Consider the following 26118-nt stretch of genomic DNA (forward strand, 5'->3'; position numbering starts at 1 on the left):
GAAGTTTTCAGACTTAAAGAGTTCACCTTGTATCCATCAACACTTCCTTGTTTGACTGCAACAGGTTCCCAGAACAGTGTGACATTGCTGTCTGTTACTGTTCCTACTTGAGGGTTTTCCGGTTTAACAGCGGGAGGATTCTGACCAGAATACGATCTGATAACAGGACTGACAGGTCCTAGTCCCTCGTGATTACCGGCGTTAATTGTAAACTCCCACTTCTGGTAATAACCGGGATCGGACAATGCAAACACCCCGACTTTTGAATCACCGATTTTTTCCTCAATCCAGTCCTCTAAAATGCCATTGACTTTCCTGTATTTCAGTATGTAATAGCAGCCGGGAGCATTCCAATCTTCCTTGGGCATAGGCTAGAAGAACAAAAGGAAGTGAGCGACTGAGAAGAGCGCCCAGAGAACTGCGTCAACTCTTCATTGCTGAAATATACAACGCCTATAGTGTTGAATAATTTTAACATGTTGGCACCCTTACGTCCAGGGAACACGCTTCCGCACCAGACTCCTCCGGCCCGATCGCTTCGCTTGCCGACTCGTTTCTCGCTTGCGTGTACGACTCAAAGGTGAGTTTGCTCACAGGTTTAACATTTCTCTTTCCACCCTACCCCCTGGGGGACCGCCCGTGAGGAAGCTCTTTTGGAGTGGGGGTGCACGCCCTATTCCAAGAGAATTTTCTCTTAGGCTAGCTATCTGGAGAGAGAAAGTGCTAACCCTGACTTCCCTTCTTCTTCTGAGCTACCGTCTATGAAGATAAATTAAGGATATTTTAATGAAGGTTGTACTTTAGTGCACTTTACTAACCCCCCTCACTTTCGAGGACGAATGTACTCAGAATACGACATCTTGTCCAGTGTAACAATGTCTACAACCGCACCATTTAAAAACAATAACAACAAAAACAAGATTTTCAAAAGCTCATTACTAATTCAATGCTAACGGAATTTTTGTTTTAAATAGAATGTTTTGTATATTAACGATTTTTTACACGAGTTTAATTTATTCCCATCTGGTCGGTAAGAATATCTAGTTTATCTTTATACTGGAGTTATTGTACTCACGGTCCAGGTGATGGACAGCTCATTTGCCTTCACAGGCACACCTCGTAGATTAGCAGGATATTTCTCTGGGACTGTCAATGAAATTGGTTAAGTGATTAATTCATCAATTATTTTGAGCTGAAACAACAAACATTAACCAATAAGGTAACTAACTATAAAACTATGAACTAAAAAGAGTTACATTTACGAGAAGCAGCTTCATCAAAAGACAAGACAGTTTGATTCTTGGAATGAACCTGATGAAAAGTAAATTGCAAAGATTTCTCTTTCTGCTAAGAAAAATCATATTGTACTGAACACTGTAAAATGTAAGATACCACGTTTTCGCGCTAAATTATTTACGATGCCACGTTTGGTAACGACTAAGTCCCGATTATACGTTGAATGACGTCCGAAAAATCTTCGGATAGTTTTCGGAAAACTTCGTACTCTATATTTGAATTAGTGGTACGTGTGTGTATATCACGTGCCATTTTCAACGGTTACAAGAAACTCACATCCAACTGAAGTCGTGCAGATGCCTTCTGCTGTAGGTATACTGGGGCGACTTGGTCCAAAGCTGCTCACAGCCCTTATACGGAAACGCAAAGTAGCCCAACCAGGCAGGTTTAAGGTAACTGACGTAATATTAGGGCTGGTGACATTGTACACGAGTTTGAAGACACTCGATTTGTGATCGGATTCCTGGTCAATCAGGTAGTGAGTAACGCGAGTGTCATTAGAGACTACAGGACTCCAGGAAAGGTTAGTCTTCCTGTTGTAGCAGTCTGTTATTTGAAGGTCACGTGGGGGAGGTGGGGCACCTGAGAAGGGAAATGAAATAAATGTTTTAATATATGCATGGAGACAAACGGTAAAATGGATCAATTTCATGTCAAAATCATTGCCACGTTAACTTTAATTAGGCTAGCACCAATTTTTTTTTTTTTTTGGTCAACGTAATTCGGCGAAAACGATTGATCCAAAACCAACATAGCCTAAATTCACTGTAGCACATCTAAGAGAATCTGTGTAGACAGCAAGCGCATTCTCTACATCACACCATGAACTTATTCACACTACCTTGTATTGAAACAATGGCGGACGCAGTGTCTTCCGATCCTTTGGGATCCGGTGTGAACACAATGCAGGTGTAAACACCGGCCTCTTCAGCAGTTATGTCTGGTATGTTTATCACTCTGTCCTCTTCCAACAACTGAACGTTTGACTCATAAACAATATCAGCACCGTCCTTTCTCCAGATGTATCTTAGTTCTAACGAGGGATCCGCAGTGGCTCTGCACTGTAGAGTCACACGTGTACCCTTGGTAACTGTTCTGTTTTGTGGTTTGACAACAATCTTTGTCCTCTCTGTTTTAATGTAAACCAAAGAAAATTGTCAAAGAATAAGGTAACTACATTCATAGTTAATTTTGTTGTATCTCATGAAGCAATGATTACAAAACAAATGACTGACTGCAAACGAGCCTTAGTTTTGATTTTCGGTTTTCCATTGCCTGTTGAAACTGATAATACGGGTGGTGAATGGTAAAAGCAAGACTTTGAGAGATGGCGAGACTGGCGTTTTTCTTTGCGTGTCGAGACATTTTTACTTCTCCAGTTCCGACACAGAGACTTCAAAGGGTTTTATAAACAAAAAAAGAAAAAAAAAACAATAAACAAATTGGTACTTCGAGACTGTCGTAGCCTGGCAAAAAATCGAGACTCCGAGACAGCTTTGTGAAAACACCTAGACTATGAGACACACATAACCCTTTAAAAAACGAGACTGCGAGATCCGTGAAATTAGACGAAAATTTTGCGAGACCCATGGTTTTGGAAGAACCACTCGCGAGCCCTGATAATGTGTTTGCTTAAGCTATTCGTTTACCAACTTAGTTAGGAAACTAGAAATATGCGCTATTAACACAGGTTTAAGATAAAAATAACTTTAAGCCTTTTCAACACAGTTTCTCTTACCAAGCAAAATCCCAGGAGCTGTTGCATTTGCTTTTCCCAAGTAGTTCTGAGCCATACAAGTGTATATACCACCATCATCATCTGTCACTTTGGTTATGACTAGAGTACCATCTGCTTCTAGTTTGTAGCTCGAGTTCTGCCCATAACTTACCGCTGTACCGTCTTTGAACCATTTTACTGATGGCTGAGGTTCTCCCAGAGGTTTGCAAGGTAACCGAGCCTGGCTCTCCTTAAACAGGTAAAAAGGACCAAATCCAACACCTAAGAAGGATGGTTTCCAGGCTGCGAAGAGAAGCGTAGTCATGTTATTAATGTTCTATTCATATCAACCATTTAAGTGTGGTTCAAAAAACCCGGGTTTTTTTTGTTGGTTTGGTTGATAATCACTTCGAACTATTCGAAATTGTTAATTTTGTTGTGTCCCCTTTGAGCATTTTTAACTATTTTCGATATAAACGGCATGGTTGATGGATATTCAACAATTCTTCATCCAAACCAACCGAAAACGTTTTCCACAATAGTAAACAAGAGAATGTAAACAATCCAATGAACGTAACTTTACCTTATATTTTGTAAGTGGTTGATGTGTTGCCTTACTGGCTCTTACGCAACTTCGTTCCCAGGGTCTCATCTTCCTGCCCTACCCTGGGAACGAGGTTGGCTTTAACGAAGTACAAGTCAAGTGGTTGTAAAAGTTATTCAAGACGTAAAATTAATACGCTGTGTCGTGGTATTGTATTGTAGCTGAATGGCTCCTGCAACAGAGGAGGATTACTATATCCAGTGTGAGAGTGACTCGTAGGGTCCAAAGAGCGTTTATACGCAAAAAGGCGGGAAATTGTGCGCGCCGCACCTTTGTTACGTCCCAGTTCTTTCTCGTCTTAAACCTTAGTTTCCAGTACTCCCTAAATAGGCCATTTCCGAGTTACCTTGTGCCTCTGTTTTAAAACGAGTCTTCGTGCAAACCTTTCTTATGAAAACAAGTTTGATTTGCACGAAGATGACCCTGTGAGCGGAACTCATTTTCATATGAATGGTTTTGCACAAAGACTCGCTTTGACACAGAGGCAAAAAGGAAACTCGAAAATGGCCTATTACGGAGGAAGACCAGATTGCAAGTAGTCAAAACATAAACAAGCATTTGATAAAAATCGATTACAAAGGTCTCACCCTTGACAGCGATATAGAGTGTGGCTTTCTGTCCAGACCCAGCACTGTTGACGGCAACACAGGAATATGAACCGCTTCTTTGAAGCTGAAGGTGATAAATACCAGTGTTGTTGCTACCAAGGAGTGACTGATCGCGGTAAAATCTGTACTCGTCGACAGCTGGACGTGAATCTGCCGTGCAGTTAAATTTGACGGAACTATCAAATTTGACAGCACTGGTGATATCTGCATCGACTGAAAGGTGCGTTCTTTCTGGTTTGACTAAAAAAAAACGAAAATATATATCAAACAAAGTTATTACATTAAAACAATTTTCAATCGAGTATTGAAACTTATCTGGGATTGTTGAGTTACGCTTTGCCGCGTGCACCTATTTGCAAAAACTCGCGCCCCCTACTCAGCTAATCAAAATACAAAACCAAATCTATACCAATGGTAACTTAGTCAAAGGCATGTTTTCCAGCGCTTGTTGCCTGTCAGGTGTATCTGCTTCGCGTTTTTGCTGGTAATTATTTTGATTGTTTTGATTTTAGTAAATCGTAACTGGAGGAAATCGTTAAATTACGTTTTGGGTGCTTTTTTTGGTCGCTTACAATCTAAATAAATAACTAAATTACAATATTAAGAGGGAAAGCCACATCAGCCCTAGCTGGTTTTCAAGTGAGTCCTCTATCCTGGTGGATTGGAATTTGAGGTGTTGGTTTTTAGGGATAGAGAGCACACAGAGAAAAACCATTTGAGCAAATTTAGACGAGAATAAACAACAAACTCAACCCACATATGGCACCGGGCCGGAATCGCAGCCGGGCCATATTGGTGGGAGGCGTGCGCCCTCACCACTGCGCCATCTCTGCTCCCCACGTTGAACTACATGTAAAGTAGTGTTATTTTTACAATTTACATTAAGAGAAACCATCAAACGAGAAACAGGAATTCACTTACAGTATACATCCAGATAGCCGCTAGCATTAGCAGTCGTGTTAAACGTATTTTGTGCAGAGCACCAGTAATATCCAGACTGAGTTCTGTTTGCCTCAAAGCTCAGTGTGTCCCCTTGACCCACAGTCATACCATCTTTCATCCATGTTATCTTTGGAGCTGGGTTCCCTGTGGCATCGCAGTGGAATGTTGCGAGGTTTCCCTCAATAACAGTCTGGTGGGTCAAGCGTACCGAGCAACTTGGTGGAACTACAATTTATAAAAAACGTATTTTAACCTTAGTATCTGCTGGGTAAGATTCATCGAGTTAATACCGCGTATTAGGCTCAAGGACTGGTTCACACTAGCAACATAACGACATAAACGACATAATCGCTCATGTCGGTGATGTGAACATCGAAATAAAGACAAGGAAAAGATCAGTTTTTTTCCTTATGTCGTTATGTTCATGCTGTTATATTGCTATTATGTCATTATGTCGCTAGTGTGAACTAGGCTTAACGGGTTGATGTGGGCCTATCCGGACGAGAAAAACTTCTCTGTCCTTCACAGAACATTCGCCAGGACATCCCTTTACCTTTTCAACAATATCCCATTTGCCAGTACTTACTGAGTGAGTAAGTTCAGAACAGAGAGTAAAGTAATTGGTTTTTAGTAATTTTAATCGGTCCTGACACATTGACCGTGAGCCGAATATTATGTAGCCTTTTTGTGTGGATAGGGCCATAACTACATGCCCACTGAGAGGCGATGTCCACATATAGGACCGTATAAGATGCCTATTAGCTATTATTTGTCTTTAATATATGGCTTGTGTTTGTAGCCGATATAACGCGCTCGGATTGGCCAACTATAGGTCATTATTCTTCCGTAATGCCCACGGACCGATTAGAGGCCTGCAAAGCCAAAGCAAAAAGCCATATAATAAACAACTTATCTATCGTTTGGTCAATACGGTTAGGCCGAGGTTTGAGATTTTCCGTAAACACCTCACTCTAGGTTAATAAGTAATTAGTACTGCACAGATACTAATTCATACTTACACTGCACATCAAGGTAAACGCTGGTATTGATATAGACATCCAGTCCATTCTCTGCTGAACACCAGTATTTTCCAGATTGATTCCTGTTTGCTGTTAACTTAAAAGGGTCTCCCGAGGCCACAGTCTTCCCATCTTTAAGCCATGTTATTGTCGGGGTAGGGTTACCAATGGCTTTGCAGTGGAATGTGGTTTCGTCGTCCTCCTTTACACTCTGGTTACCTGGTTTACTTGTAAAACTTGGAGGAACTGAAGACGATAAAACAACCTGATTATATTACATATACAGCGGTTTTTTTAGCGTCGAAAAGTGATCGGTTTTACAACAACTACGCTACACGATTGGCTTAAAAAAACTCACGCCACTTTTTTTTCATCCAATTAGAAGTAAAAACAAAACCAACTGTGACTCGCTCGCAATTTTTTTCCCGTGCTTTGCGTCAGCTACATGATTGCGTTAGTTACGAGTTTTGATTGGTTCACTGTATTGTCCATGTCCTATATGATTGGCTAGAGTAATTACTTTGGTTTTGGTTTTACGACACTCAGTTGAAGAATTCTCTATGTGTATGGTCATCCTGCCTATTTATTTCATTAGCTATAAACCTTTTTCAACGATAGCACGCATGATTGCCATGTTTTTTTTTTCTTTTTCTCACGGCGTGAGAAAAAGAACGCCTGATCCGAACGAATGACAAACGCTGTGACTATCAATCAAGCCCAAGGGGTTTTATTTCGTTCCTTACTGCGCAAACTTGACGAAACGATCGATTCTCGAGAGCTCCGTCACGGGCTCAATTTTGATTGATTTTAAAAACAATGGAAATGAGCGGAAGTAAAACACCAAGCGTCTCGTCTGAGCCACTTGTTTGCAGCAACTGAGGCATGCGTAATTCAACCGGAAGTCCGATATTTTCGGACTTCAAATCAGATCTTTTGAGTGTCGCTCGTTTCTCGAGCGCTGGTCAAGGGGAGCGAAGACTCTGGGTACGAGGTTGGCAATCCTGGCGAAGAGGTCATCATTACAAGCATGTACAGCGCACCAGCAGATACTAAGTCAATGCAATTTGTTTGCAGAATATTTCATACTTACACTGCACATCAAGATTGACGCTTGTGTTGACAGTTTTAAGTGCGTTCTCAGCTGAACACCAATACTCTCCAGACTGATTCCTCGACGTTTTGAGGCTCAATGTGTTTCCTGTACCCACAGTCTTCCCATCTTTAAGCCATGCAATATTTGGCACAGGATTACCAAGGGCACTGCAGTGGAATGTTACCGTAGCGGCCTCAATTACAGTCTGGTTAGTTGGCCTCATGATCCAGCTCGGTGGATCTATGAAAACAGATTAAAAAAGACACGAAATTATATCCTTCGTTGTCTGGATATAGTTTGAACAGTACTGCACGTATCAAATTGCGTAGCAAGCGTCGCCCTACAAACCAAAAAGCTTTTTCCGCATTCTGGCCGAGCGCCCACACCTCCCTTTGTGCCATAATAGGCTTCGATGTACTTACACTGAACATTAAGCTTAGCACTAGCGTTTATCTGCGCATCCAAGCCATTCTCTGCTGTGCACCAGTATTTTCCAGAATGATTTCTTTTGGTTTCTAAGGTCAGTATGTCTCCTGTACCCACAGTCATCCCATCTTTGATCCACTTTATGGTCGGCACAGGATTACCATCCGCGGTGCAGAGTAAATTAGTTTCATCGCCTTCATTTACAGTTTGGTCAACAGGCTTTGTTGTGAAGCTAGGTGGAACTATAAAAAGATACAACTGATTTTAATATCAAGCACCTTATGTCATCCAATTTCCTTGTAAATAATTAGTTTTAAATTAATCACACTATTCATAGCATATCGTTTAATTTATATTACTCATATGGTTTGTTAGGCGCATTTGATCATATTCACATGTTAATTTGCGCCTTAGAAATATTAAATATTATTATTAGTAGTAGTAGTAAGCAAAGCTGTTTTATTAAACAGCATTCCGAAAACTTTAAACTGAGAAACACTACTATGGTACTATAAATTAATACAGCTTTTAAAAGAATAACAAACTTCGGCTAAAATAATATATTAGTTCGACGTTTATTCTCAGTGGCTAACAGATCTTCTTCTAACTTTCGTATTGTCACATTCTAAAATCTCCAGTAAATACTTGGCACTGTTTGGAATCTCTGACAGCCTGGCTTCACTAGCCCCTATGATTATTCCAGGCAGTCAGTGCTCCAAAATGTTCGTTACTTCGTAACTACGAGTACAAATGAAGGTTTTTGTTGCTGTCTGACGTGTCAATATATTTACTGTACTTGTTTGAAAGAGACTACAAGCATGGTTCTGAAGACCTCCGTTTCGCAAATATGCTGTATGTTATAAAATACTGAAAAATGTTCAGGCCATCTTGGGGAGCCAAAACTTAGCAATTAAAATCCACCGTAGTTTAAAAGATGGCGGCTGTACGTTTAACCACAGTACCATGCGAATCGGCCTTACACAGCCCATAAAGTACAAGGAGAGCCATATTTTGCAATGTTTGTCTCTATGCCAACGACATTGTGTATGTTAGGTTTGAAGAGTTTAGAACTTTTCTGTACGTTCTTATGAGCGTTGTTAAAGTTTTCGCGCACTAAGAATTATCTGTAAATGTACCGGTCACCATCTTTTTGCTCTACGGAGGATTGGAATTACGGGCGGGGTATATTCAACCAGAACATGTCTCCATCGAAGAATGTAGTCAATTCTTACATTGTACGTCTATATTTGCACTAGCATTGACAGTTGGTTTTAATCCATTCTCTGCTGTGCACCAGTATTTTCCTGAAAGAGTTCTGTTGGTTTCAAAGTTCAGTCTGTCTCCTGATACCACAGTCTTGCCATCTTTAATCCATGCTATCTTTGGAGTTGGGTTACCAGTGGCCTCACAAAGTAGTGTTACTGTGGCACCCTCAATAACAGTCTTGTTAAATGGTCTTGTGATAAAATTTGGCGAAACTGCAAAAAAAAGCAGATGCTGTTTTCCTCAAGACTATACCGTACTTGTTTTTCAGGCTTTTAAAAGAAATAAACGTTCACGCGATACCCCTACCCCCAACCCCCCTCCCCCCCCCAAAAAAAAATAAATAAATAAAATGCATGACACTCAATGGTATCATTAACCGTCCCAACTCCAAAGACATTAAGGCTTTTGACTATCCTGGTAACTGAACAGTCATGCTTACAGAACAATCAGGATCGTACTTGCTCGCTGTTAAGACTGAAATTTTGTTTGAAGTATTAAAAACTATTGTATTTTGAAGAACATCGTCTATTTTAAAACTTACACTGCACATCAAGCAAAGCGCTTGCTTTGAGTTTTACACCCAGTCCATTCTCTGCTGAACACCAATATCTTCCAGACTGATTCCTGTTCACTGTGAAGTTCAATGTATCTCCCGTAGCCACAGTCTTCCCATCTTTATGCCACATTATCTTTGGGGCTGGGTTGCCGGTGGCCTTGCAGAGGAATGTGCCTTCATCACCTTCTTCAATAGTCTGGTCTCGTGGTGTTGTAATGAAACTTAGTGGAACTGTTAAAGACGATATTAACATATTTTTACAGGAGAGCGGCTTCCATTTGAGTGTCGATAAGTAATTGATTTTGCATCAACCACGCTACGCGATTGGCTGAAAAAACTCGCGCCACTTTTTCATCCAATCAGAAGTAAAACCAAAACCAATCGTGACTGACACGCACTCGTTTTCCCGCGCTTTGCGACAGCTACACGAAATTACTTTGAGTTTTGATTGGTTCACTGTATTGTCCGTGTTCTTTGTGATTGGCTAGGGTGATCACAGTGGTTTTGGCTTACAACACTCTGCTCGATAGTAACTTCATGAGTTCTTCTTCCTAAGCTAACTTACGTTACTTTTTTATCTTGAAAAATAAACCGAAATTACTGAACTATACAAATATTCTGTATGGCACGCAAAACCTTTCAAGATAAAATCCCATCCTTTCATTTATGGAAGATCCTTCATATGACAATTTCATTATGAAGCCAAAGCAAATTTCTTCAATTCATTTTATCTTATCTAATTCATACTTACACTGCACGTTAAGATAAGCACTTGCATTCACTGTTTCATCCAGACCATTCTCTGCTAAACACCAGTATCTTCCAGAATGATTCCTATTGGTTTGAAAGCTTAGCGTGTTTCCTGTAACCACAGTCTTTCCATCTTTTATCCATCGATATCTTGCGGTTGGGTTGCCAGTGGCATTGCAGTGGAACGTAGCCATGGCTCCCTCAATGACAGTCATATTAGATGGTACTGTGAATAACCTTGGTGCATCTAAAACAGATCAAATAAAAGGTTTCGTTAAGGTGAGAATTTACGCGAATGGATTTTCGTATTTTCGGTATTGTACTAGAACTATCTTGTAACTCGGGCTAATGCGGAGAGTCTTTTCAAATGTAAATGACATTAATCTCTTTTTCATGATATCCCCCGCATGCGTCTTTATTGCAAGCTAGTTCCAGTCCAAAACCGAGAATAAGAATATGGCCTATCGGTAGCCGTTTCCGGAATCCCAAAAAGTCTTTTTACGATAACTGCAAAAATTCTCACGCGCTCATTGGCTAAGTTTCATCGGCTACCGCCTCGTGGATCCACAGGTACTTTGACAATGTTAAGACGAAATTCATGATCAACAACAGGACAAACACGTGAAAACCTAACGTCAATTTGTTAAACTTATGTACTATAGTTTCACAATCCGTTAGCAAATGGGAAATTTTTAATCTTACATTGCACATCAAGGTCAGCAGTAGCAGTGATGGTCACCCCCAGTCCATTCTCTGCCGAGCACAAGTATTGACCAGAACGATTCCTATTGGCTGTAAACGTTAAATTCTCTCCTGAAGCCACAGTCTTCCCATCTTTCAGCCATGTTATTACTGGGGTTGGGTTACCAGTGGCAGTACAATGAAATGTGGTTTCATCGCCTTCTGTGACAGTTTGATCCACTGGAGTTGACGTAAAACTCACTGGAACTGTAACAGATAATAAATTGTAACTTCATACAATTGGACCCCGCTAATTTGAACTCAGCTAAATAAATTTCCAATTCCTCGTTATTTCGAACTCAAAAACCATTTTCCTTGGATTTGTCCTTCAGTTATTTACTATCGGCTATTTCAAACTCCCCTATTTAGAACTATTTCTTGTTTCCCCTGAGAGTTCTAAATAGCGGGTTGCAACTGTAGTAGGAACATGGTTAGTTCAAATTTTAGAAAATAATTGCAGTTGCGGAACCAAGAAACCGCACAAAAAGAAATTAAAGTTCACACTCACATTGAACATCAAGATAAGCACTAGCATTGGCAGTTGAATTAAGACCATTGTCAGTTAAACACCAGTATTTTCCAGAATCATTCCTCTTGGTTTCAAAGCTCAGTGTTTCCCCTGTAACCACAGTCTTCCCATCTCTAATCCACTTTATAGTTGGTGTTGGGTTCCCAGTGGCCTCACAATGGAAAGTTGTTTGGTCACCCTCAACAACAGTTTTGTTGGCTGGTCTTGTGATTAAACTTGGTGAAACTATGGCAGGAAAAGAAATATTGGTTAAAAACAACTTGGCAAAATACCTGTTTTTATAATAAACACTTAGATCAGGAGCTCGAGAGTCGACTATCACGCGATAGAAATCGAGACCGAATAGTCGTTCAAACCTTTATCTAAATCCTCTTCACAGACACTTCGAAAACGCAAAGAAGCGGCCGCCAGTCCGTTAACAAGCGCACACTGCTAAGCTACTCAGTATCTACAACAGAATAAATAGTAAGCCAAATAGGTTTTTATAAACTTACACTGTACATCAAGCAAAGCACTTGCGTTGATATTCACGTCTAAACCATTGTCTGCTGTGCACCAATATTTCCCAGTGTGATTCCTGCTGACTTTGATGTTAAGAGTGTCTCCTTGACCTACAGTCTTCCCATCTTTGAGCCATGTTATTGTTGGGGTTGGGTTTCCAGTGGCACGGCAGTGGAACGTAGCCCCACTGCCTTCCTGGACAGTCTGATCAATTGGTGTTGTTGTAAAACTTGGTGGAACTGTAACAGGCGGGAGCAGAATATTCAACTCATTAATCTACACAAGTTCGGGTCACTGATAACAGCAGAGCTGAGACTGAGGGAAGGATAACTAGGTGTATAAAGCGAATATGATGTAGTTTTACCACCCCTTTTGAGAATCCGATGAAACAAAATTGTTCTACAACTGAATTAAAATTGTAAATAATTATAAAAAAAAAACTTTTCAAGAAAGAATACTCTAGAAACTGCAACAGATTAGTTATATTGTTGCAGGTCATAAGTTACAGGGAACAATGACTTGCAGAGCACAAAACGTTGCTAGAAAAGAAAAGTAATTAACACTATGTTAATTCATTGCGCTTACATCAAAACTGACTGTTAACACCAAGCATACTTACACTGCACATCAAGATAAGCACTTGTATTGACTGGATCGTTAAGCCCATTCTCCGCTAGACACCAGTATTCTCCAGACTGATTCCTGAAGGCTTCAAAGCTCAGTGTATCTCCTCCATCCACAGCCTCCCCATCCTTAATCCATGTTATCTTTGGGGCTGGGTTACCAGTGGCATCGCAAGAGAAAATTGCTAAATCACCCTCTGTAACAGTCTCATTAGTTGGTTTGAGGATAAAACTTGGTGAATCTGCAAACAAGGAGTAAAAACCAAGTTATACTTTGGATTATCATAGTACAGGTTAAAACCCCCGGGTGTACTCTACAAAGTTTTATACGGAGACCCTCCGCCCCAAGGTCCAACGCTTTACCCTTTTGACGTAATATATCAAACACGAAAGACCGCGTTTGACCGCATTTCCAAACACCGAGAGGAGAGTTGAAAATACGACGCGTAGCGGAGTATTTTTGATGAATTTCGAGGTGTTTGGAAATGTGGTCAAACACGGTCTTGACTGTTTGATATATCTTCTCAATCGAAACTAGAACTAAGGAGAAAACGGAGAAATAAAATCGTGAAAATCTATGCTAATTAAGATCAGATATCCAAACACCGTCACGGTCATGATTTCCTTTGTTTAAACTTGATGAAATATTAATGAGTTTGAAAAAGAAAGGTACCCCTTTCGAATACCTTCTTAAGAAGACTGCACCGCTTTTCTAAACCCTTGAAATGAAGTGAAATCTTGATGAACAAAATTACCGGAGAACATCAAGCATAAACAGAAGAGATGTTAACCAAAAAGAAAAGGTATTTTATAATCATCAAGTTCGTGTTCACAGACTTTAATGACAGATTTCGCTACCCTTTCATATATCTCAACTTGTGAATACCTTTTAAACACCTGAAGCCTGAAAAAGGTACTCCTTTCGGGCGAAGCCGCCCCATTTAGCTAGCTAGCTAGATAGGGAGAATTCCCCACCCCGCTGCGTAATAGTCAAAATATAACGGTATGTGTGGGAATTTAACGAGCACATTTGAGGAGAAATACGATTGATTTCTTCAATAGAACAGTCTTACATTGCTTCCATGCATATGGCAATATTCACTGAAGAGTCTATTATATACTTATCGCACTAGCTCCCGAAGCATATTCGTTAAATTCCAATACAAACCCTCGTATTTTGGACTGTTATGAATACGCAGTAATGAGGTTCAAGTCAAATAAATGCAGTTGGGAAACCTGTCAGCAAAAACCATGTTTTTCAACTTACACTGCACATCAAGCTGAGCGCTGGCATTGATCCTCACGTTCAATCCATTCTCTACTGAACACCAATATTGTCCTGATTGAGTCCTGTTTGCTACAAACTTGAACGTTTTTCCTGAAGCCACAGTCATTCCATCTAATAGCCAAGTTATCGTCGGGGTTGGGTTGCCAGTGGCAGAGCAGTAAAATGAAGTTTCATCGTTCTCTCTAACAATTTGGTTAAGTGGAACGTCAACAAAACTTGGTGGAACTACAAATACAACAATGGGCAGTGAAAAAAAAAATCACAACGATGTCACCGAGGGGTGACATATAATATATTAAACTTTATATCCAAGAGACGATGATCGCACAGGTTGGTCACGTGCATAGTCAGTAAAATATAGGTCGTTTTGGACCTAAGAGTGGCTCGACACTAGCTGACACTGAGCTAGCAGACTATTTCGTGTTTGGTGTATCATAACCTCAATTGTGTTTTAATTTTCTACCTTAATAAACTAGTAGCTTACAGTCACTAACCACCTGAAGGAAATTTTGTACATGCTTGCAAAAAGTATGACAAAAACAGATCATAAGTATGGCTACTTTAAAGCATACAGCTCTATGCTCGCTCAGCTACGCTCACAGCTTAAACTCTTGATTCAGTCTCATCAAACTGTAGCCTGGTAGACTTCGGTTTTTCCACAAGATATATAGGTTATTGACCAAGCGTGAGGTCAAGATGGCTGTATATTGGCACGCAAAATAAGGAGGCCAATACCCAGCCATCTTGACCGAACAAGCTTGGTCAATAAAGGACTTATTATATGGTGAAAGAACACTATTTTCTTGGGGGACACAGCAGGTAGTCTCAAGTGGGTAAGATAACGCCATCTTGCCCGCTCTGGTAGCCAATCACAGCGCAGGATTCAGTTCATCTTGTCTGCCCACATAGACTAGCCATATAATAAGTTTTCATACTTACACTGGACATCAAGATAAGCACTAGCGTTGACAGTGCCACTGAGCCCATTATCGGCAACACACAGGTACTCTCCTGAACTTTCCTTGCGCGTTTCAATTGTCAGTGTCTTTTCCATCCCCACAACTCGTTCATCTTTGATCCAAGTCATTGCTGGGGCAGGGTTACCAGCTGCATGGCAGATGAATGTTGCCGTGTTACCCTCAAGTACAGTCTGATTGGTTGGCAACGTGGTGAGACCAGGAGCAACTGCAACAAATCACAAATTAAAATGCGTTTATAGATTCAGGAAAAGAGCATATTGAATATCGCTTATCGCGCATATTGAAAAATTGAGCCCAAACGTTTTAAGTTCGTCTTTTATTAATTCATCTTAGTCTTCTCCGATCCCCAATACTTGTTCCTTTTAAGTTTGTTATTCCTTCGGGTGTCGTTCACCGTTGTAAAGTACTATTCTTTTGAGCTTTCCCTGAATTTGAAGGTTATCTTGTACATCTCGAAAAATGACTTAGTATATCATAGTACTATAGTCCCTTGAAAACTCTGGTTGGAAATTTGAAGACAGTGTCCTCATGGATGCCATATAAGAGAAGCGTTATGGAGGCCGAAGTTACTACAACATACCGTAAACTGTCGCTTATAACCACTGGGCTGATACAACTTCGTAAGGGTTTTTAGATGGGCTTTTAAACGGAGGGACTTATGTCCGAGGAGGGCTTATAACCGGAATAAAACAAAAACGTTCCGAAACGAGCTATAGCTGCACATGTTGATAGAAACATAGGTTTTTTTTTATTTACTGGTAATGAAGCTTTAAAACGTCATAATAAAACGAATTCAAAACAAGGAAAACTAGAGGGGACTTATATCCGGGGGGGCTTATAACCGAATGTATTTTTGGTTTACAGGTAGATATGATGGGAGGCTTATAAGCGGAAGTTTACGGTAATCCAGGTTGTTCACAATTGAAAATTGATTGCCTCAGCCACCCACTGAATAGATATCAAGTTCTCTAGCAAACTATACGTATTTGCTATCTTTTTCTTTCATACTTACATTGAACATCGAGGTAAGCACTCGTGTTGATAGCTAGACCCAATCCATTCTCTGCTGAACACCAGTATTTTCCAGAATGATTCCTTTTGGTATCGAAGCTCAGTGGGTCTCCTTCACCCACAGTCTCCCCATCTTTTATCCACGTTATCCTTGGAGTTGGGTTCCCAGTGGCAGCACAATGGAATATGGTTTGGTCATCTTCGTTAACCGTTTGGTTAATGGGTATAGTTGTAAAACTCGGTGGAACTGAAATAAAAGATGCATAATTCAGGAGCATTTTATTACAACATTTTGTTGAGTTGCTTAAATCGTGATGTTTAGAAATATGTTCGCATGCTTATTTTCTCAACTCCTCATCGTCTGCAACTACAATAACTTACCTGGGCGTATGAGAAAATGTCCATTATTAGTAATCCATCAAACAAGAAAGACCGTCTTTGACCCCGTTTCCAAAGATCGAGAAGAAAGTTGAAAATACGACGCGCAGCGGATCGGAGTATTTTGGAAGAACCTCGAGGTGTTTGGAAATGTGGTCAAACACTGTCTTGTGTGTTTGATATATCTTCTCAATCGAAACTAAAGCTAACGAGAAAAGGGCGAAATAAAATCGTAAAAATCTATGCTAATTAAGATGAGACATCCAAACACTGTCGCGTTCATGATTTCCTTTGTTTAAACTTGATGAATTATAAATGAGTTTGAGAATTTAGTTTGAAAACACCAAAATCCTTAATAAGTCGCTAATGAGCCTTACACGTCATGAGCTCCAAGTAAATAAGTTCCTTATTCTGTTACAACCGAGTCTGATACTTACATTGCACATCGAGATCAGCACTAGCATTGACTGTATTATTGAATCCGTTATCTGCTGAGCACCAGTATTTCCCTGATTGGTTCCTTCTAGCTATAAAGCGTAGTGTTTCTCCTGTAACCACAGTCTTCCCATCTTTAAGCCATGTTATCTTTGGGTTTGGGTTACCAGTAGCGTTGCAGTGGAAGGCTGCAACGTCTCCCTCAGTAACAGTCTTGTCAGTTGGTCTTACGTTGATACTTGGTGAAACTGTAACAGTTGTATTAGAAAATTATTAAATAAAATCTATCGAGAATCGCTATTCGTAAGTTAGACTACGCTAAAAAATCCGCGGGGAAGAACGTAAAGAAGAACGCAACATAACTGAGCGGTCGCATGCGTGCAAGCACGACATACGAAGCCGCGAGCCGAAAGTACTGTGGGCGTCAAAAGACGAGCATGTCATGCTGGCAGTCACGCTCACACGCTTACTTGTTATGCGTTCTTTCCCACGGATTTTCGAGCAAAAGAGAGACTGCTCGCAGTTTATTATAAACAGTATGTATTTCTTTCGAGTTACGAACGATGCACAATACTGACGTTTCAGCGTCTTTTGAACTCTTTCTAGATCCGCCCAGTTATAGCACGATAAAGTACGACAGACGTTGACTTCTCCCATCTACAATTTAATTTTTGCGTTAAAATAAAATCGTTTTGGATATTCGTCGAAAGTCCCCTGACATTGCGTTTCTGAGCTTTGTTATGGATTCATGTTCATGTGTCCTGGTGTTACCAATAATAGAGAATATGTTTTTCCTCGGCCAGTCAAGTGTAAAAAGAAAATCGATCGTGAATCGGGTTCTTTAATTTTCCCGCCTTTTCCTCCCGTCGCATTGTTTTTCCATGAGCTGATTGGTTCGTTGTGGTAGTTAAACGCGTTGTGATTGGTTAGAGGTGGCTACCTTGGTTCTGGTATTCTACCAAATGACACTTATTTCAACTTACACTGCACATCAAGAGAGGCACTAGCGTTGACAGTAACATTCAGTCCATTCTCTGCTAAACACCAGTATTTTCCTGAATGAGTCCTGTTGGTTGAATCAAAGCTCATTGCGCTTCCTGACGCCACAGTCTTGCCATCTTTAATCCATGTTATTTTGGGGGTTGGGTTTCCAGTGGCGGTGCAATAGAATGTTGCCATGGTACCTTCAATGATGGTCTGGTCTCTTGGTTGAACTGTTAAGCTTGGTGGAACTGGATATAAATTTTTACAAATATGTAAATGATATCATTAAATTAAATAATAACCATTAGATAATATAGGTCGGGTAGTGGATTAGTGTAAAACAAAAAAATCGCGTTCTCATTGTCTTGAAATAATACGAAAATTTAATTGCCTGAAGAATTGAAATGCAACAGCCAATCGTATCGCGTTTTTAACGATTTAACCTGCCAATTAAGTCATCGTCTTAAATTAATAAAATAAAACTAAATTTCAATATTTAGAGAGAAAGCCACATCAGCCTTAACTGGTTTTCATGCAGGTCCTCTATCCTGGTCGAATTGGAATTTGGAGATGTTGGTTTTTGTGAAAGGAGAAAACCGGAGAACCCGGAGAAAAACCCTGGGAACAACAACCCACACATGTATGGCACCGAAATCTTATGTTGTGTACGGGCACGCGCTCATGAGCGCGCGCTAATGACGCAAACATACGATACGATACGAACATCGTGCGCAGTAGGGATGCGCGATGTAATTCTGAGGAATCACCTTAAACGTGCGACTTTCCATCCTTCTATAGCAGTAGAAGATTCTTGTTTAAGGATGAGTGGTAGGAACCAGTGTATAATTCTACTTTTTTCACCAAGTGGAAAACGAAACATAGCCTCGATACTTACACAACACATCAAGATAAGCACTGGCGTTGGCAACAGTATTGAATCCATTGTCAGCAGAACACCAATACTGTCCAGACTGATTCCTATGTACTGTGAAGCTCAGTGTATCTCCTTTCTTCATAATCTGGCCATCTTTTATCCATGCTATTTCTGGCACAGGGTTACCAATAGCAGAGCAATGGAATTCGACCACAGAGTCCTCTCTTAGAGTTTGATTGACTGGTTTACTTGTTAACATAGGTGGATCTACAATCAGCAATACACAGTATAAATGACATGAGTATATATGGCATTCCAAATAGCTTGAGTTGAAAGAATAAATTCGATACATTCATGATCGAAATAACAGGACATTTTGATAGACCAAAAAGGACGACCTCATCATTACGGTCACCTTCTTTTGAACTAAAGGAAAACCTGCTAATAAAGCGCTTTTGGTAGAGCCATCCGACTAATACGACTAGGTTTGGGTAGCCCGTGTACTTTTTTTTTCTCTCGTGCGATAGAATAAAAAATTGAAATGAAGAAACATGATTTTCCTCTTCGAAAATCATGTGCATTGTGATAACAAGGGAAAATTTCGTATTGAGAAAACAGCCTAAGAAGTACTCGGACCGCACTGACGACTCCTTCAACTCTGTTTCTATGTCATTTATTCGTTACCTTAAACCGTCACCGTAAACGATCAGGAGAGGTTTCTAAAGGGCCCTAACAAGTTTTCCTAACAAACTGCAAGTTCGAAAATGACTTCTAAGCGTATTTGCATTGTTTTCCTACTTACACTGCACATCAAGAGAAGCACTGGTGTTGATAGCTTGCCCCAGTCCATTCTCTGCTAAACACCAGTATTTTCCTGAACGACTTCTGTTCGCTGAAAAGCTGAGAGTGTCTCCATCGGCCACAGTCTTGCCATCTTTCAACCAAGTTATCTTTGGAGCTGGGTTTCCAGTGGCAGTGCAGAGAAAGACAGTGTCCTCGGATTCCTTTACGATCTGGTCAGACGGTTCCATTGTAAAACTTGGGGGATCTGCAGTTAAAAAGTAAATTAGTTTAAGAATTATCAAAGAGAAGATGCTCATAGCACAGTTGATTCATGATTTTGCGTGCATCATCGAGCTTTGATGCACGCAGGAAGTTTGAAGAACACAAAAGAAGTTTAAAGTTGCTGGAAGCGCAGCCGAAAGCTTCTTGAGTGTTCTCCAGACTTCTTAATTAGATCATGATTACGATGTACGCGTATGTACATACTGAAGGCCTTATTCGCCCCATGGCGCGACCAGGACTAATGACTACCTATACTAAGCTTGATAACGCGGCTTTGCTAGCTTTGTTATATTATTAAGGCTATTTTACTCACACGACAGAAGCATAAGCATAACAGATAGCAGTGGATATCCACAGCCAGTCTTTCTTCCAGCTGCACAGTATACATAAATATACACATACGCGCGCTAAAACAATGATTTTCATATGTCGCAGCACGCCTTTGTTTACTCTGTATTCATGGGCGCGCTTTCCGTGCGTGCATACCGGTTAGGTTTTCGTACGGCGTGACTCGCTACTGAAGAAAGGCTAAGCCTGAAACCTCTAGGAAACGCAATCATTTGACACTTTCATGAGCCTTTTCAGCCTCATATTTAGTTTATCGTTATAGTGTCACGCATCATATGAGGTTTTTGCTCTTTTTTACTTTTATATAAATGTCACCCTTGGATTAGGATTAGAACACGTGATAATATTTGGATCAGCTTGTCAGGACCGAGGGCCAATCGAAAAAATACCGTGACCTTACTTACACTGTACATTGAGGAATGTTTTCGCTTTGATTGTGACATTTAATCCGTTGTCAACTGAACATGAATATAATCCAGAGTCATTCCTCAGAGCTGTAAATCTCAGTGTACCGTCTTCAGCCACAGTCCTACCATCTTTCATCCACGTAATCTTTGGCACAGGGTTACCAGTAGCAGTGCAGTGAAATATCACCTCATCAGATTCATTTACCGTCTTGTTATCCGCTTTAGCTGTGAAACTTGGTGGAACTAACAAAAATAAGATTTGAAGTTTCCATTAGTTGATGATCTTTAGTTGTTGAATCACCTTCCGCCATATTCCTGTCTATCCTCTTTATCTGTTAACTTTCTTTGCCAAGAAAGCTCTTACATGAGCCTTTGTTGATAACAGTGTTACAGTTCTTACAAACAGTGAAGCCACTACAAATCGAGATAAATTCTTCAATACTTCATTATGTTCAGTTCTCATTTCCCTCTTTTTGGTAAATATAAAAACCGGAAAAAATGGACAAAAGTCTTGGGACAAATTTGCACTTGTGGTTCTTTTTACACTCGCCAAACAAACAGTTTCGAGGTAACGCCACTTCACTTGCAAAGCCCCACCCACCCCTCCCCCCCCCCCCGTCGCACCCCACTTGCAATGTTGAACACTAACTAGTGCATGCAATTTTCCTTGAATTTAAACATTCGATTGGGTGGGGAAGGGGGAACAGCAACGTATTTTTTAAAGGATAGCAGTGCCTATTGAAAACTTCAGTTGTAAAACACTGATAAGTCGTTGCATTACATCCGTGTCCCATGGACTTTTGTCCACCATTGTAGCAACGTGTGGAGCAGGAGAAGATCCTGATTTGGATATCCTCCAATAAGACACACTGCACTACCCTAAAAGTCCGAAAGTAGCGACCCCCCGAAAAAAACGTCAGGAAATTGTGACCACTGATTAATTTCGAAAGTAGTGGCCCCCCGAAAGTAGCAAGCCCGCCGAAAGTGTTTGAAGTACTGTTTCTACGAATGTCCGTGTTTTATTTCGTAAATGAGCTCAGACGTACTAATTTCCTACGGTTTTTGCTCCTCGAAAGTAATGACCCCTCGAAAGTAACGAGCCTCGAATGCTGCCATTTCCGAAAGTAACGGGGGTCGTTCCTTTCGGAAGTTTACGGTAATAACGTTTTCAGACTTACACAACACGTTAAGATAGGCGCTGGCATTAACAGTTGCATCGAATCCATTGTCTGCTATACACAAGTATTTTCCAGAGTTGGTCCTGTTGGCTTTGAAGCTGAATGTTTCTCCGGTAGCCACAGTCTTCCCATTATCAATCCATGTTATCTTTGGGGTTGGGTTACCAGTGGCAACACATTGCAATGTGGCTTCGTCGCCTTCTTCGATAGTTAGGTTGCTTAGCTGAGTGGTTAGACTTGGTGCAACTACAACAAACAAAAATACAGCTTACAGTCAAATAAAGTTGCTAGCAAACGGCACACGAGCAATTTATTTTCATTGCATCATTGTTCCAGCAAAACCTACCTGAGAAAGGGGCAAGAAGTTAAGCTATCGAGATTATAATGGCCAGTTTTGGTAGCCCGTTGCTCTGCCTGAAAATCTAAAGATTCTCCAAACAATTCAACAAACATTTTTGATTGCTTCATAGACATTGTCACATATATATGCTCCATTTTGCTGCTATGAAGGTTTAACACTCGAAACTTCATAGACTACGAGATGTTCCTCTCTTGCTGGCATGGAGCGAGATGGTCAATAACACGCAAAGAAAATATGGCCGCGCGAAATCCTGGGGGCGATTGCTCCTTTCGCGCGCTTCTCGCCCCCAAGGATTTCACACGGCCATTTTTTCCTCGCGATTTATTTACGGTCTCTCTCAACGGACTACGCGAAAGAGGGACTACTCGTAGTCTAGAAACGTCACGTTTTCCCAAATTTGTGGGGACGGTTAACTCACTTTCACGAGCTGCAATCTGATAATCACGTAAATGTTTTGTTTCCCCTTTGATGTCGCGCAAACAGTTTGTTTATAATGATACACCAATTCATCTTCCAATGAGGAAATGTTGAAGTAATAAAATAACCTCAAGGATGACTATTGAATACTTACACTGCACATCAAGGTAGGCACTAGCATTGATTGCTGTCTTCAACCCATTCTCCGCTAAACACCAGTATTTTCCTGAATGAGTCCTGTTGGCTTCAAAGCTAAGTGTACTGCCTGTAGCCACAGTCGTCCCATCTTTAAGCCAAGTTATCTTAGGGGTTGGATTCCCAGTGGCGGTGCAGTGGAATGTTGCTGTGTCCGCCTCCTTAACTGTTTGGTTAACTGGTACAATTGAAAAACTTGGGAAATCTGTCGTAAAAATTAAAGATGCCAACTCAACTCACTGAATTTGATTTTCCACTAAAGATTATGATCTTTGTTACTTACACTGCACATCAAGATCAGCGCTAGCATTGGCAGTCAAATTTAATCCATTCTCTGCTAAACACCAGTATTTGCCAGACTGATTCCTGTTGGTGTTTATAAAGCTTAGAGTATCTCCTGAAGCCACAGTCTCCCCATCTTTAATCCAGGTTATCTTTGGCACAGGGTTCCCAATGGCGTTGCAATGGAACGTGACATTGGCAGCTTCAAGGACAGTCTGGTCGTTTGGCCTGGTTGTCAAACTTGGGGAAACTACAACAGATAAATATATGTAATGATAGTATAGGCAAACTGATAAACTAGGGATTTAGCCAAACCGCAGCAATCTACTAAGAGACCATTGCTTACAAGTAAATGGCTTTTGAGAAAAGTTGCCCAAGAGAAGCATATAGGCGCAAGCCACAATGTTGAAGAGTATTATAGATAAGAGTAATTTTCCATTGTTTGCTCAACATTGATGGAGTGTTTCAGTGCTATATAACTTGAAAGCATGAATATGTACATGCTTTCATGATTTGTCTTTTTTTAAATGAAATGCTGTCAACTTGTATCAAGTAGCAGTAAACTATCGTCACCCCTAATTCCTTTGGACACTGTGACATAAATTTTTATTCGTATGCAGGGCACTCCAGGACAACCTGTCTCTAAGCAGTAGTATATCCCTAACAAATAAGGGATTGTCCACATTTCCATAACCAGTTATTAACTATATGTTCCCAGATGGGACTGAGGTTTACAAAGCAACCCAATCAGGATCCCCTCTGGAGCAGACCCTTGCACCTGACTATAATGCCATGCTAATGCCTCCTAATCAGGGAGAAACAACTCTCTAAGTTTGCCACCTCAAGAGAACAAGGATTACATTGTTTGGTGTGCAAGGGCAACAAGAAAGGCAGTACAAGTACACTCTGTTTTGGTACTTACAAAGCACATTCAAGTTAGCACTTGAATTAACGGTGACATCTAAGCCATTTTCTGCTGAACACCAGTATTTTCCAGAGTGATTCCTGTTGACTTTAAAGTTCAGTGTGTCTCCTTGATTCAAAGTCTTTGAATCTCTAATCCAAGTTATCGCTGGTGTTGGATTCCCAGTAGCATTACAGCGGAATGTCACTTGTTGATTTTCCACAACTGTCCTATCAGATGGTTCTGTTACTATACTTGGTGGAACTAAACAAAATGAACACAGAGTAAGATCACATCAGGGAGAATATAAAAAAATTATGCGCATATTCCATTTTTTGATTTGTTGAAATGACACGACAGCCGTTCTTTCAAAATTAATACAGCTATGGGTCATTTATGAGATTTAAAAAATTTTTGTTGTTGTATATGTTGACGCCTCGTTAGTTAATTCAGTGGAAAAATGTTTGAGGTCATAAAAGTTGTGATCCAATAAGTTTGGAAAGAACCACAAGTAATATGTCAGGACTTTTTGACTTATGATTGTTTATTAATTACTGTAATGGGAGTAAATGAAATTTAGGCAAAGTTAAGTTCAAGCCAATACTGACCAGCAGTTATCAAATATGGAGGGGGTACTGAAAAAGTTCCAGGGGCTTTGCCATGTGCTTTGTTAGCACATGGGAAAGAGCGTAAAGTGTCTTGCCCAAGAACACAATGCAATGTCCCCAGCCAGGACTCGAACCCAGACCACTTGATCCAGAGACAAGAGCACTAACCATGAGGTCACCGCACCTCCTGTTGTATTGATACAGGTGATATATTGCAAAGTCAACATTATTCAACTTACATTTAACATCAAGATTGGCGCTAGCATTGACAGTTGAATTTAGACCATTCTCTGCTGAACACCAGTATTTTCCAGAATGATTCCTGTTAGTTTCAAAAATCAGTGTGTCTCCTTGACCCACAGTCTCTCCATCTTTAATCCATGTTATCTTTGGAGCTGGGTTTCCAGAAGCATTGCAGTGGAATGTTGCAGTGGCAGACTCAAGTACTGTCTGGTCAGCTGGTGTTGTGATTAAACTTGGTGCAACTGAGACAAAGAATGTTTTGAATGTGAAATTATTGAGGAACAACTGGAATATCCTCAACCAGTTGAATAGATAATTATTGAGATTGCCTCTCCAGAAACCCTAGGAAGTTAGTAATTTATGCCATAACTAAATTCTTTGAATATACAGCACAGTTTCTCATCCAACATCATACTGAAATCAAAATTAACAACCAACAATTTTCATTTCACAACACCCAGTCAGCATTTTGTTGTCAAGCCATCATTCTTTTTCTGTCTAAAATAATAATTTGAAGATGTTTGAATGGAATGACCTTGAGGAAATTGAAAAACAAACTGCAGTCACAAACATAACAAAACAACGCCTGTTGTAAAAACCTTGATTTGAGAACTTAACATCTCGAATGCTTCTACATACATCATCAGAAGTATAAAACAGTTAGCTGCATTACTCTTCTCATTTAAATTTATTGTAATGCAGCTAACTGTTTTATACTTCTGATGATGTATGTAGAAGCATACGAAATGTTAAGTTCTCAAATCAAGGTTTTTACAACATGCGCTGTTTTGTTATCTTTGTGACCGCAGTTTGTTTTTTATTTTTACTCAAACATTTTACTCACTTTAATTGCCAAGTAAACTTACATTGCACATCCAGGTAAGCACTTGTATTGACAGTTATAGACAATCCATTCTCCGCAGTACACCAATATTTCCCAGAATGAGTCCTGTTGGCCTTAAATCTCAAAATGTCTCCTTCAGTCACACTCTTCCCATCTTTAACCCATTTTACTGTTGGGGTTGGGTTCCCAGTGGTAGTACACTTGAAGGTCACTTCCTGATTTTCAGTGACTGTCTGGTCAGATGGTTTGGTAGTTAGGCTTGGAGGAACTGTGAACAAAATGTATAAGAATTAAGGATATAAAACAACATGTAAACACTTAATGTTTAATAGTTCTATAACTGTGTAGGGAAAATCAATTTCCAAGTTTGTAACAAGGATGTATCAGCAAAAGCCATTTCCACTAACCCTTGTACCCACCCCCCCCCCCCCCCAAAAAAAAACACACACATAAATTCTCTCTAGGATAATTTATCAATGGTTAAAAATCATTGACAGTACTTACAGTACTTCAAAAATTTCTACCAAACAAATACACATGCTCAACATTGCACTTGCAAGCAAAGGATAGAATAACCTACCTCCAAATCCAATAGAGCCCAGACTATCAGAGATCTCTTTGTTTATTGTTTGCTGGGTTACCCCC

At 40.3% G+C, this 26118-nt stretch overlaps 1 protein-coding gene across 8 annotated transcripts in view; it reads right to left on the reverse strand.

The window, feature by feature from the left end:
* The window catches only part of LOC145502927 (hemicentin-1-like), a 70664-nt gene that overhangs the window by 7821 nt on the left and 36725 nt on the right, over positions 1-26118 (reverse strand). For 6 of the 8 annotated variants that reach the window (XM_081482335.1, XM_081482331.1, XM_081482337.1 and 3 more), the window contains 31 exons: positions 25496-25741; positions 24626-24871; positions 23797-24042; positions 22876-23124; positions 22552-22797; positions 21620-21865; positions 20439-20684; positions 19424-19669; positions 18643-18888; positions 17747-17995; positions 16766-17011; positions 15952-16197; positions 14899-15144; positions 13939-14184; positions 12668-12913; positions 12042-12287; positions 11527-11772; positions 10980-11225; positions 10279-10524; positions 9513-9758; positions 8938-9183; positions 7702-7947; positions 7277-7519; positions 6187-6432; positions 5147-5392; positions 4205-4465; positions 3035-3316; positions 2138-2425; positions 1573-1878; positions 1076-1146; positions 27-371 (listed from right to left, as the gene is read on the reverse strand). In XM_081482335.1, the coding sequence (XP_081338461.1) occupies positions 27-371; positions 1076-1146; positions 1573-1878; positions 2138-2425; positions 3035-3316; positions 4205-4465; positions 5147-5392; positions 6187-6432; positions 7277-7519; positions 7702-7947; positions 8938-9183; positions 9513-9758; positions 10279-10524; positions 10980-11225; positions 11527-11772; positions 12042-12287; positions 12668-12913; positions 13939-14184; positions 14899-15144; positions 15952-16197; positions 16766-17011; positions 17747-17995; positions 18643-18888; positions 19424-19669; positions 20439-20684; positions 21620-21865; positions 22552-22797; positions 22876-23124; positions 23797-24042; positions 24626-24871; positions 25496-25741 (7706 nt within the window). The remainder of the gene's footprint in view (positions 1-26; positions 372-1075; positions 1147-1572; positions 1879-2137; positions 2426-3034; positions 3317-4204; positions 4466-5146; positions 5393-6186; positions 6433-7276; positions 7520-7701; positions 7948-8937; positions 9184-9512; positions 9759-10278; positions 10525-10979; positions 11226-11526; positions 11773-12041; positions 12288-12667; positions 12914-13938; positions 14185-14898; positions 15145-15951; positions 16198-16765; positions 17012-17746; positions 17996-18642; positions 18889-19423; positions 19670-20438; positions 20685-21619; positions 21866-22551; positions 22798-22875; positions 23125-23796; positions 24043-24625; positions 24872-25495; positions 25742-26118) is intronic. The other 2 variants (XM_081482336.1, XM_081482339.1) reach the window with 2 other exon arrangements.

This window comes from Orbicella franksi, chromosome 11 (genome assembly GCF_964199315.1).
Source record: "Orbicella franksi chromosome 11, jaOrbFran1.1, whole genome shotgun sequence".
NCBI lineage: Eukaryota > Metazoa > Cnidaria > Anthozoa > Scleractinia > Merulinidae > Orbicella > Orbicella franksi.